Raw genomic sequence first — 13982 nt, 5'->3', positions numbered from 1 at the left:
AAAGAGCAGCTTTCAAAGGCAACTACAAGGAAAGACCAAAACATTCAGAGTTCAGTCCATCACAGAATGGACCAAATATGCTTGAACTAACCACTGTGTTTCACCTGAAGTAAAATAAGGAGCACTCTCATGAAGAAACTTCTTGGCACTGCATGGAGTTTCCTTCAATGTGATGTTGAGCAGTTGCTGGCAGTAGCATTTGGTACAGCTGGAACTGGCAAGGCTGCCTAGTCATACCCTTATTCTCCTTTTTCTACTCTACCCATTTGACCTATTAAGATAAAGCTATTTAGAGATACAGTGGGTTAAGAATGGAGCGTCTAGGGAAGGAGGGAAAGAAACTAAAGGTTTTAATTAAAGAAGACAATACTCTTATGCAGGATACCAGAAAACTCAGCTCTCAGATATAAACTGTTTTGGTCCAAGTACAGCACACATACATCTCCTCATGACACATACTTCATTACACCTGACAGAGCTACAACATGCCTGACTGTGGTCACAGTACAGAAAACAAACATAAAGGACTTCCATCATCTTTAATACACAGGCAAAGCCTACAGAGACCGCAATTCCCTGTCTCAATATAACTGGGTAAGTTGCCACAGAGATATGTTCATATTAGAGACAAAAAACAGCTGCAAGTGTCTCTAGAGCACTGCTGGCCATATTTGTCTTGTGGGTTACACTTGGTCAACTCTGATTTACAAATCAAAGCAGGTACATTTTTCCCCCACTCTAATACAAAGTAACAGATTTACTGAATTGAGCCCTTACTGGCAACCCAGTGGATGTGAAAAGAGGGTACTCTTTGAAAAAAAAACAGAACAGACAAATACATGAGACACAGTCCACCAATTTCCTCAGTACATTGGGGCATGCATGCTTGCAACATGAACTCCATAAAGCTGTATTTTATACAGCTGCATTTTAAAAACCGCTGAACAGGTGATACTCCTTAGCTGGCCTCCAGGATTCAGTTCAGCAGATTTGCAGTTACACAGTCGCACAGATTTCTCTTTTCCACCTGAAGAAGCAGAGTTTCTGTCTATAAGAGGGGGAACAAAAGCAACATCAAAAAACAAGTGTCAGCGCTGTAAAACTAATTAGCTCCCAAAGAAAAGTCCATTTTACTTTTGTTCTAAGATTTGGAATTGGTTGTATGAGATGGTGCTTGCGGTAAAAATCAGAGTTATTGCTTACTGCTCTGCAAAATAATTTAGCTTTTGCATGATTAATTGGCATACCAACATGGCAATACTTCCTGTGACATGGAGAAATTCAGTCCGGTACACATTCATGTTTTTCACATTAGTACATTCAATATGTGTCTGGGTGCTGTTATTTTTCTTTAAAGTTATTTGTCTTACAATCTTACTTCAACTGCACAAACTGGAGCATAAGCCCTCAAGATCATGAGAGGCTTAAAAAAAACCCCCAAAACCTGTCAGAAATTTTCTTTTTACTTAAAAACAGACTCAAAAAATTAAATTCAGAGTATTACAGCCTGGACTCACTGCTGAAACTTATACAGAGAAAGTAAGGCATAATTTAATCATAGAATCATAAAATCATAGAATATCTCAAGCTGGAAGGGACCCATAAGGATCATCAAGTCCAACTCCCTGCTTCTCACAGGACTACCTACAACTAAACCATATGACTAAGAGAGTCGTCCAGACACTCCTTGAACTCTGACAGGCTTGGTGCCATGACCAGTTCCCCGGGGAGCCTGTTCCAGCGACCAACCACCCTCTCAGTGAAGAAATTTACTTCTGTTTTAACTTCTCCTGCTTCACTGTTGTTATTGTTAATATGCTGTTGGAGCCTAAAACAGACAATAAGTGCTGAGCTGACACACAGCCATCACAGTTCAAACACGTGATGAGATTGCTGGCTTCTTTAAGGAAAGGGGTCCCAAACTGGTGAAAGCAGAGGTCCCCCAGTTGAACTGGGGTTCATCAATATCAGGAGATCATCGCTGCCCACAGGGATTTTCTGGAGCAATCAGGGCAGATTGGGAACTTCTCAGAACTGGAGCTGGGTATGATCAGAGTATGCACGAGAAGGGGCTGAGGACCAGGGAAGGGACAGCAGGGCTGCATAAGGGAAATTTGGGAATCCTTCCTCTCTAGCACACACACGCTTTGGTTTTCCTGGCTGTTTGAGGCACTTGTGGCTTCAGTAGATGCATGATGGAGCACAGAGCCGTTTGACACCATCATATCTTCATCTCAGTTTGTCTGTCATGAGCTGAAGCTGTATCTGACAGACTGATCCAAGAGAGGACTTCCTTCTTATTGTCATAGTACACACTAGCTGTGGGAAGTCCGCTCACCAAATTAATCCCCACTGGTGTAATGGTGTAACCAGCTACACAAAAAAATGGCATTATGAAGACTACCAGCTCTAAATGCCAGATAAATCCTTAATCTGCCTGTTTTGTGATTTTCGTATGAGATGGAATTGCCATATGATTAAAGGCTGTGTTTTAAAAGCTGTGTTATCCATTGACCCACATCAGCTAAAGGCACTTAGAGCAGAGCTGGGCTGAAGCCCCCTGCTTACCACCTGCCTTCTTAGTACAGGAAAAGCTATCTATTGGTCAGGTTTTTTTCCCAGATGATAAACCCCTAGACACAGCCCTGTGGTTCTATATTAAATCAGGTATCGCTTTTGATTGTTTCAGCTACCCTCCAAAACTGGAAAGATCTGATCAGACTTTGCTAATAACCTAAAAGACACTCAATTACCACCTTATAACCATCTCCTTGACATCATTTGCAATGGTTTGAATAAGGGAGGTTGACAGCATGCCAACAGCTTTGGAGCTAAGCCCCAAGGCTGCTTACCATCTTATATATCTTTAATAACATTTTCAAGCCTTTGTTTTTATTTTCATGGGCACATCTAACTTAATGTGCTTTGAACGTTCCAAATAACCATTGACAGTTTAGAAAGGAATAAAGAACAAAATGAATGGCACTAAATACAGTTTTGATGACTGTTTTGTGAGCATGATCACAAAACCATTTGTGCAGAGATTTGTTACTATGCCCTGGTGGGTTAAAGCACGTTTTAAAAAAACCCCAAAAACCAAAACCGAACAAAAACAAAAAAACAGGACAGGGTCCAGATTCTGAACCTACAAAAAAGCTGATAAATTCCAGCTACAAATGCAGTTCCTGAGCTCATTATAAGTTGTAATGCAATGTCCACTGGTTAACTCTGAAAAATGTGTTGGAATTTTGAAAATAAGTGTCTATAGTGCAGACTTACAGTGAACTGTATAGCCCATGGACTGGATTTGTTTTACAGGATTTGTTTTATGGCCTGCTCCCTGCTGGCCTCTGTCTTGAGCAGCTTTTAGATGCAGTAGGGAGCTGGCTGTGAACTGGCTGAACAGTTTAGATGGTAGCAGCTCCCGCCCAGCAGTAAAAGAACGCACTCATGAACGCACTCATGAGATCATATAGGGTGAGATTTGCAGGAGGAATTAAATGGGAATTTCCTCTTTAAGCTTTTGGGAATCCTCCCTCTCCAACACAGTTAGGAGCTGCTTAGTCATCATCTAAAAATCTTGCCTGCAAACAAAAGAGAGTTTTTCAAGGAAATGAGTGTCTCCAGTGGGAATATTAACAAAGGGAATTGTATTTTCGGAGACATTTGCCCCACTAAGCAGCAAAATAGACTAAAATAGTCAAATGTAAAATATATATGTGGCTGAAAGCAATTGTCTTAAAACTCCCAGTTTGCATCAAATTAGGCCACAGCTGAATAATAAAACTAAGAATTGAAACAGTGTAGACAGCAGTTCCAAGAAGTCCTCAAGTATTAAATATTTCCATGTCTTTTGAAGATGTAGGCAGAATTCCTAGCTTAATGACTGGAATAGGCCTGTCCTGGTCCAGAGGCACTGAAGGATCTCAATATGGATTATTTAGATTTTAAAGTGATAAGGAAGCAATAGGTTTGTTTTGGTGAGAATATATCACGGAGCCACATTCTCAGGCTTGCTGTCAAATCTACAACTGTGAAAGTCAATAACAGGACATTCCTCTCAACTGAACCTTTTTTGTATCCTCATTTCCTCTCCTTAGCTGTCTTTTATTTTTATTTTTTAAAATGTATTAAAATACAGTTGCTATCTTTGGGGCTCTTATTGCTACTCCTGCTTTGGGTATCTCTATTTTATAAAGCTTCTCTCCTGGTCTGCAAGCTGTAGGTGTCATAAAGGTCACTGCCATATCCAGACAACCAGAGAAGATTTTTAGTAGTTGAGATATAAAATATCAAGATTAATCAAGATTGAGAAATTCTGGCGAAAAGTTCAAAGGTTTGTAAAAGAAGGAAAAGGTGTGCTAGAACTACTTTACAGCACAATCTGAACATCTTGTTTGGGCTGTATACAGTGCTCAGCAGATGTATTAATTAACGAGATTTCTTCATGAAGGAGCCCAATACATTTGACCCGTAATTACTGAACAGATTTTGTTTAACTGTAAATGTGCTACATACCAATCTGGTTCTGCTGGAATGTTTGGGTTTTGTAGTATGTCACAATTTAAGGCATCTTCATTCCCACACCTGCATTTTCACCTAAACATCATGGACCCTACTTGGAGTTACCTCAAACGATTCTTCAAAGATGCCAGTTCGCAGACTTTGAACTGTGAACAACCTTGACCATAGATCAGAAGAGCAAAAAAGTTTGAGTGCCTTCTGTCAAAAAATCTGTGCAAGAGTGCAGATATAGCACTTCAGCTAAAGGGTACACAGGAGGTGGGGAAAAAGCTACCCTCCTGAGACACCACTATCTGACAGCAGCTGGGATACAGCTAGTCACAGATTGCAGGTTGCAGTAGCAAGAGACATATTCAACTCCCCTCACAGAAGGAAGATACCAAGCTTGGCAAATTCTCCACACTGACTGCAAGCCAAACAAGTTTCATTCCCTATGCTGTTCTACTTTGTGGCATTTTTCATCATTATGGAATCAGAGCAATGCAAAAAGTATCTACAAGATGATGTTTCCTCTCTTAGCCACTCCCCAGGGGTAAAACCATGTGCAGGGGAGTATTTTATTTTAGTAGGCTTTTTGTTTGAGCTGGCTCTCTCCTTTTGGGCAATAAATATAAATGATGCTCTCACCTTACTCCCTGTAACATAAAAACAAAGGTGTGCGCTCAGCATTTGGAATGAGAATAGCAGCTCTAATGGCTGTAACTCACCAAGGACAGAGGGCTGAGGACTGTCAGTTCACTCTTCCCTAAGCTTCCTAGTGTCCCTGATACCCCAAGGCAAAATAATTCCACAGATTATTGCATACAAAGGTGAAACGTAATTACCCAGCCTCACCTTAAGAGATAGGACAGTACAGTTGACTGAGGGTCTTGTGCAAAATCCATCCACCTTATCTACTTTTATCCACAGCATTTTCTGTGGATAAAAAAAAATTATCAAATTAAAAAAAAAAGAAATTGAATGTTTCCTTACCCGCGTGTCTAGATTATACGCTGTCTTCTTTAAATCCTGCAGAGCCCTCTGCATGAACTCAAATGCATGGCAATCAACACAGGGACGACCTAGGAGAGCATTTAGTAAAGCGTTTAGTAGAGAATCATGACTACATGGCATGAAGTATTAAGTAGAACGAATAAACAGTGATTTTGAGTACGAGGAAGAGCTACAGAAAAGAGTCCACAGAGTGCGTACTGATGTATGTACTCTTGAACAACCCAGGTTATTGTAAATGGTCCATCATGGTGGTCCACCCAGTCTCTCAATGACAAAAGAATTACTTCAACAAATTTGCATTAAAAATGTTCTTCTTCCTTTATTGCTGTTCCTGTCGTCCTTCTCTTGTCACAGTTCATAGTGTGGAAAAACTAAACCCGTAACTTGAGTCCTTCATTTTGCTCCACCAACCCTGAGCACATTTTCAACCTCATCTTCAGATTTTTCATATTTTTCAGAAATTACCTCTGAAACCATGAACCTGTTCCCTGGAAAATCTTGTCTCCTACTCTCACAAACTTGAGCTCTAAATAGAAAGCTAAGGGACTAAAATTGACTACATTATCACAAAGACAGATCACTTAGCCTCTAACTTTGAATATGATACAGCTTTGTCCAAAGCTGGTGAAGCAAGCAGCAGATAAACACAATGCCCTGTCATTAGTGAGCATCGCTGATAAGCAGAACTGCTGCATTCTGGACTAATTGCAGTGTTTAAGATAGTATTCCCATATCTAGATATCCAAACTCAAGGTCACAAGGCTTGCTTTGCCTTAATCATCAAGTAACACAAAGCTGTGCCCTAACAGATAGCAGTACTGAGACAGAACAAATATAGACATGATGAAATGTCTTCGAATCATCAGGCTCTACATATGCTCTTATTTGCTTCTCAGTGCCTGTGCCTCTCTGGCAACTTCATAAGAAATATTGCGCAAGTGAGAAATTCTGAGCACAGGTTTAGTTTGCTCTTTGAGGTCTGGTAAGGAAGAAAGGATGAAACCTAGAGTGATGCTGGAAAATTCTTCAGTGTCTGTCAGCCTATTTTGCAAACACTTGATATTTGACTGATTACTACATGCCTCTGATAAGCTGGAGTATGAGCTTTCAGCTCATGATCTGTGTGCTAACCAGCAGACAGGAATCCTGCCTGCTGGAGAAAAGGAGTCTGCCAAATTCTTTAACTGGGTAGGGGAAAAAAAAAAAAAAAAAAAAAGAGATTAAAAAAAAAGATTGAACAGTATTACAGACCTCCTCTTTCATTGTTGTACCACCACCCAACCATAGTGTTATTATATATGCACCAGACATAAGGAGAGGACAGCATTTTCCACATCAACAACTTGATGCAAGGACCTGCCATTATGTTTATGATGTAAATCAAACTCAACACAGATCAGCAAAGGAGAATTAGGTGGTTGAAGGCTGCAAGACTAAGTGTTGACAAAGCATGCTTTCTTGGCATCTTCATTGTGATTTTTTTTAATAAAAACTACTGACCTTAATATAGTAGAAGAGTATCTTACATTACCAAGAATGAAAGATGTAATGAACAGTCAATATGTCAGTTGAAAAAAGCAAGTCTCAAGCATGTCTCTAAAAAGCAAACAGGGTGACTCCTGGCATAGAAAGAGCTAACACAATGAAAGGGCTGTACAAAATAAAAGGCAAAACAGTGGCAGATTTCAGGTACAAGCAAGACAGCAACAGGCAGGAGATAAGGGTAAGAGAGTGGAAAGCCTCGGATGCAGGAGAAAAACAGCACTGGTGTGCTACCAAGTTGTGATTTTAAAACATCATAAGCAAGACATGTCCAAAATAGTTTGAATTATTTGGACAAGCTTCAGTGATATGAAGTCCTGCAACATTAAAACTACCGTACAAGCTGTATGAGAGGACTGTAGGGTGGTACATACTTTCAGCTGGTATGGCTGTTCCCGCTTCTTGATCAGATCTAACAGGCTCCACAAGAAGCAGTGCAACCACAAAAACTAAAGGAACTGTAAGGACCACTCTTCTCAGAAGGCAGGGTGCCAGCATCTTGGGAATGGGTGCTTCTCTGTTTATCAAGAGACACAAACAAGTCAGTGAGGAACATTACAGATACAAGGTTTTGTTACAAAGAACTTGTTCCTGACAGCTAAAGCATTGGCAGTCTTCCTCTGAAAGAAAAAAACAAAAATCAGAAGATCTAGGGCATGGACAGAAGTTCTCTGTACTTTTCCAGCAGTGCACATAAAACCCAACTGGGAGAGAATGTCCCTAGACATGAAGGAGAAGATCAGAAGTCCCTAGACAGTTTTTGGTTTCATTTGCAAGCCAGGATGCCAGCAACTTTGCCTGCTCTGTGACACCAATCTTTTTTCTAACTACACAGTCCCAGACCAGCACATGAATCTGGACAGCTGGTTCACTGTTAGACTTCGAGATCAAAACTGCAGGGATTACAGAGCTGGCTGAAACAGACCTGAACCTGGAAATGAAGTTTTTACCCACTGGCTTGCTTTACTAATGCACCATCTTTTCACAAGTATAATAACTAAAGCTAACCGATATCATTAACTACGCACCACACTGATCATAAAAACTTACTCCTTTATGAAAGTAGCTGAAGGAAAAGATGTTTGTTCAACTTCCAAATTCATAGGTAGAATTTCTAACAGTAAATGCATCAAAACTCTTTGACCTTCTGTTTCCCCTCCTAATCTGGGCTTCAGACCTTTATTTGCAGCCATCTATTTGTTCCTGAACATCACAGCCAGCCCATACCATGCCCTGAAGTTAGGTACAGTCTGGTCCAGCAACACCTCCCCTTCACACAGAGGTAACATTTTTTATAAGTACACAGGTTTCAAATGAAGTATTTTCTTGATCCGACAGGTAAACCGTTCAGATCAAGAGGGAACATGGGAAAGTTGGACTGGCTCAAGCGGCAACTGTCTATTACAGATTTCAATCCAAGCCTCAAGGATCCCGACAAACTGCTAGGGTGATCCTTAGTTCAGCCAAGTCTACCTTCTGTTTCTGTGTGTTCAAATGGAAGAAAGAAAGAATCAAATAAGGTTAAGTTGTAGCAACACAACAAAATCCACATGAAAGTTCTCTTTAGCTGAACCCAGGAAAGCAGGACAACATTCTGTCTCTTCCTGATTTTTAAGTCAGTGCATACTAAGCAAAAGATGTTGCATAAGAACATCAAATCTGCATGTGCTGAATGCAAGAGTACAGCACTCCCCAAACCAGCTTGTATTTCACATTTGGAAGGCCAATAAAGGGAGGCAGGAAAGGAAAGGTTTTTTCCCCATCTTGTCACAAACACAGAATGGAACAAAATTGCTCTTCGATATATGCAATCCACCGTTTCAGACACAGCTAATCTGAAGCTGCAAATTCTGCACGAACACTTGCAGCATGTGCAAACCAGCAATTCGTCCAGGAAAGGAGCAGTACTATACACATCCTCTTCCTGTGCACCTCAACCTAAATATAAAAGTAGGGGATGGTTTGGAAGCAAGAGATACACATGTACACGTAGAGTCACAGATATATTTGGGCCCACACCAAAAAATAGATCTGGTAATGTAATTCCTATAACCTCAGAACTGGGCTTCCTATCCCTCCCACTATTTAGAAGTGATCTGATGTGATCCTTTTTCTTATTTCTACAATCCTTAAAATAAAGGGATTAAAATCATAACAAGCGGCTTGGGTTTTCTGTTTTAATTAATGGTGATCTGCAATCAAAGCAAGTACAACCAAAGACCAGGCTTTGCAACCAGATGCAGCAGTATCTCCAAGTAACAGTAAATTAGGATAATACCAGCCTCCTTTGAAAGTACCTAATGCAGAAGCCTCCTGGTCACTAGGAACAGAGGCTATTCTCATAGCTGACTATGAGTGCTAGAAAGGTTTAACAAAACAAAGCAGATAGATACGCTGTTAAACTTTTTCAGGGTACCTTACACATCACCCACCCCAGCATCAGGTCAGCTTTGTATGTGAGCCCCGCTGCAAAATAATTGCTCCGCGAGTGCAGCAGTCACCTCAGGCCACATCTAACTACTGCCTCTTAGTTATTCTGTGAGAATTTGCTATCTGTGAGGAATAATCACAACAGGCTTCAAGGGTGGTCTCTCTCTGCAGTGCAACTGGGAACAGAGACAGATCTGTGCATGGACTTCTGTGAAAGAGCAAAGTAATCCCCTCTAACAAAGGAAAAAAATATCAGTACCTGATCTCTCTCTTGTCTTTGTGACGGTCTCTTTGAAATGGCCGCTGCAAACTGCTAACAGAACAAGTGCAGCATTTCTGAGCATGTGCACTGTCTCTTTTTAACCTTCTCTGAAAGAGGTTATTACTATGGGGAGATTTCTGCCATGGCAACAATGCAGAGCACTGCAGCACACAGCACAGATTTAAAGAGGAACAGGCTGTGTCTCCCAGGTCTGGGGACGGATGTTTCTGCTTTGACATGTGAGTTCCAGCAGTGACTTACGTGCTCTGGGTAAGGTTTTTAAAGCTGGGCCATTTGATTCATCTCTCTTGAAGTCTGCTGAATTGTTTTCCCCAAGTCCGCTCAGCTGGATGTGGTGCCTGATTCAAGCAACTTGCTTCCCTAGTGCCTGAAAATAACCATGACAAATTACACCTGCGTTATGGGAAACCAGGAAAAACCATAGGATTGCACTCAGAAACTGCAGGACATGTCACAGGTGAGACTTTGGTGAAGGCCAGGAATTGTTCAGTGCACAATCTGCCATTTGAATTGTTCTGAGTTACATGGGTCATAACCACTCGTGCCTGCTTTCCTGGGCATTTCTGTGATCCTAGTCTCAGGGCTGCCAGGAACAGCTGCAGGAGCGCACGCACTTAAACTCTGAGTGGGAACATGAGTCCGAACTCAGAGTAAATTTCACCCCCCTTTTCCAGCCTGCACCCCTGTTCCCCTTTCAATGCCCCACAAGCTATACTCCAGAACAACACTGACGGCGCTTGTGCTGAATGCAATACAATAATGGAGCGCAGATTATACAAGTGCCTTTGTCAAAGCAAAGTTAAGTTCAGGGGTCACATCTCCCCCCAAAACACATTTCCCATCACAAATTAGGCACTAGCAGTTCTTGTTCCAGAGAGAAGGAGCACAGCTGAGGGCAGGCGCAGCACTGAGAAGCATGAACAGAACTTCAAAGGGACTGTGCTCTGTTTGCTTTAGCTGGTTCAATAGGGACTCAAATGCTTTCATGGTGAAAGTTGGGGGCAGTCAGTGTCCAGGAAGGTCAGGCACACAACCTTTTTTGTTTTCATGAGCAGAAACTCCTTCTCAGAATTATGACTAAATTGCTGGCTAAGAGTTTTCTTTTCAACATGCTCTATAACCTGTCTCTCCTGTACAGCCCTAGGGGAATGGTTTGCTCCCATTAATTCAACTTTTTAAGTAAGATGCTAAAATTTCAGGTTGTTCAGTGTGTAACTATGATGCTATATGGAGTTACAGCATCCACGAGCAGAGTCAAGAGGGGATTAATTATAGTACTGCCATCCTTATACATCACAAAAACAGAAAGACTGGGAAAATAATTTTTAGAGACTGTTCTTTTGGGCAAACAAGATTTAGCATTGTTCTTGCAGAGATAACCATACAGGAATTGGTCTCATTAAGTATCTGCCTATACACAAATTACAAATGCAGAACTTTATTCATTATAATTCTCAGCCATCTAATCTCACACCTTGGCCTCTCTTCCTGATCAATAACATAGATATTCACATATACACACACATGCATATCTATCTATCTATGCCTTTTCTTAACCTGTGCTCTTGATCATTCCCAGTAAATCTTACCCTGTTCTCCCAAATCCTGTCATTTCTCTGTCACAACAGTAACACCAAGCAGCCAGCTGCGGTAGCTTGGGTGTTATCACTGATTCATTCTTCTAGACCCATGCAATGGGCTTCTGATTCCATTAAATACAATTTTAAAAATCTGTTTCTGCCATTCTCAGTGGTCAAATTCCTTGCTCTGAGCATCTCATACCAGCTACTGTGACCTCCCTTCTTTAGCCTTGTCCTAAATCTGCTTGCCCTGCAAGGAACAACTTCCTTTTTAGTGTTTTAACCACATTTCTTCTTTATTCACTTCTCCCCACTTTGTACTGTGTCAAGCACCAGCTTTTCTCTTCACTGAAATGAATATTTTCTCACCTGGAAAATATCAGTTCACCAGGGAGGAGATTTTCCACAGAGGAGGTAGAGACCCCATTTTAGGATATTTTCATTTGAAAAATGTTTTGAAAAAATTATTTTGACAATTTTCAAATTGATAATTTCTGGCTTTCTGCTTCAAAATGATTTCTTTTTTAAACCTAAGCTTAACAGAGTAAAAATACATTTCACACTCAGTTCATGGAATTGCAGAGTGGGAGCAGCTCTTATGTTAAGGGTATTGGGGCACATCCCCACCAGAACATTACAAGCCAAATAAAATCTTTCTTTCTCCTATTTCCCTCATGCACAAAGCATGGGTGGTATAGATGCTAGCCCAACAGCACCCCAAAACTGGAAGTACAGACCAGAACTGGGACTATACAGCACCTGCACAACAGCCCTCAGTGCCAATTCCACTGGCATGCCCAAAGTTGCAGTGGTGGTCACACAGCACCTCAGGCTGAGCATGAAAAGTGACATTTAAGTGAAAGCTGGAATGTCCTCCTGACTGCCCAGCTGCCCTGAGGGATCTTTCCTGAGGTAAGCAGAGAGAATTTATAGGGTTTTTTAATAATGAAGTCGAACACAATGCATTTTTTTTCGAGATCCCCAGCAGCTAAAAAGCATCAAAGCACTGTTTCTGATATTTCAATTTTTCATCTTGATAGCACGTGTTTTGATACTATAAATATTTCTATGGGATTGGGAGGAAAGCTCAAGCCTTTACCTCTAAGCCTCTTCACTGCTTGGTCTCTCCTTGGCTTTTAAATCTAATACTCTGTCACAGCAGAAAACTTTCTTCCCTCACTAAAGATAACAGATTCTGTCACTTCTCCTGCAGACACTTTTATGCTTTCTTACAGCCTGCCGCCTAAATCATGGTAAAAATCTCCCCACAAGGTACCATTTTGTCTTCCATCTTCCATCAAATCCTCTTTTAAGCTTCACCTCTACCACGAATACTACAAAGCACTGCTGCCTGGCAGAGCCTGGGGAGGAAGCTGGCTGTGACTGCTGATGCTATGCAAATGTGCTCATTATACCAATATCTCGCTGCCTCACACCTCTCGCTGAGTCCCTACCTTGTCATCCCACTGTAATCCCGGGCTGCGAATGCTCGAGGGCAGGGGCTGTGTTTGCACTTGTTGGCACAGCACCACCAGGCTGGAGTGTTGATTGAGGCCTTTAGGCAGATGTGATGAATAATAATGTTAAACTACCTAAAGCTGATCGCATTGTCCCACACTCTGATATATAAGCTATTCATAGAGCAAGCCTCTTATTCTTTTCCTTCCAATTTAAAGCCCTTGGGAAGTATCAGAGTGACCAGATTAAGAAATGAAGCTTTCCTTTGTTCCCTGAACAGGTCTCGCATATCTTGGTAAGAGCAAATAATTGAAATTGTTCCTCCTTCCATTTTCCCCACCAGTAATTTTAGGAATAATTTCCTTGTCAGTAACTCCGATTCCTGCAGTCCCTGTCTGTCAGACTATGGCTCATCTGAAATCATTCTAGGCCCCAAAAGTCTTGAGTTTCAGTGCAACACTAAGGTTGGGCTCGTGTCCAAGTCTGAAGTTTCCACACAGCACTCAGGGAGACCTGCACTGTCAGAACTACTTACTGCTTTTTGGATGAGATGCTAAACTGAGGTCAAATCTTTCAGCATCCCTCTGGGAGCTGAGAAGCATTTAAAAACCCCGTGGCAATATTCAGGAAGGGTTAGTGTTAGCTGAGCTATCCTTGGCTTGCACTGTCCCTATCCACCCTCCTGCATACAGATCTTTGGGGAAATAAGCTGTGTTCCAAGCTGTGCTTGAGCTATTTCTAGGTACATAACAGTTGCAGCTTTAACCAGTTTGCTAAGGCCGCAGAGATGTCTTGAGTACTTGGCATCAACTGTACAAATATGCACACGTATGAATGGGCTTTGAACCAGAGGGGAACAAACTGCTATCTTCACAAGCTTCCCATTCTAGAACCAGACTTCAGAGTCCAGGACCCTCTTCTAACATGGGTGGCCTAGAAAAGAGAAGATCTCTTAGCTGAGAAGCAGTGCGCCATTAGCCAGTTTCCTTGCAAGGGCTGCATTGAAAACTAGCAACTGAAGAAACTAAAGGAAGTGAGACTGCTAAAATTGGAAGCTTATCAATGACCCTTTTTTCCCCAAAAAGATTTTTATTATCCGAAGTCTGCATAAGGACTCTCAAACTTCAGAATCCAGGAGAGCCATAGTCAGGGGGCTCCAGATCCATTCCCTG

General features: G+C 41.5%; 1 protein-coding gene across 1 annotated transcript; it reads right to left on the bottom strand.

Annotated features, from left to right (window-relative positions):
• Positions 1 to 894: 894 nt before the first annotated feature.
• Positions 895 to 9763, bottom strand: LOC140652410 (NELL2-interacting cell ontogeny regulator 1-like). Its single transcript, XM_072863137.1, has 4 exons — positions 9749 to 9763; positions 7434 to 7576; positions 5497 to 5585; positions 895 to 1048 (listed from the first exon to the last, which is right to left on the bottom strand). The coding sequence occupies exons 2-4, from the start codon at positions 7555 to 7557 to the stop codon at positions 977 to 979; spliced, it is 285 nt and encodes a 94-aa protein (XP_072719238.1). The 5' UTR covers positions 7558 to 7576; positions 9749 to 9763; the 3' UTR covers positions 895 to 976.
• Positions 9764 to 13982: the final 4219 nt, after the last annotated feature.

This window comes from Ciconia boyciana, chromosome 5 (genome assembly GCF_034638445.1).
Source record: "Ciconia boyciana chromosome 5, ASM3463844v1, whole genome shotgun sequence".
NCBI classification, from domain to species: domain Eukaryota; kingdom Metazoa; phylum Chordata; class Aves; order Ciconiiformes; family Ciconiidae; genus Ciconia; species Ciconia boyciana.
This window is presented reverse-complemented; position numbering and strand designations above follow the sequence as displayed.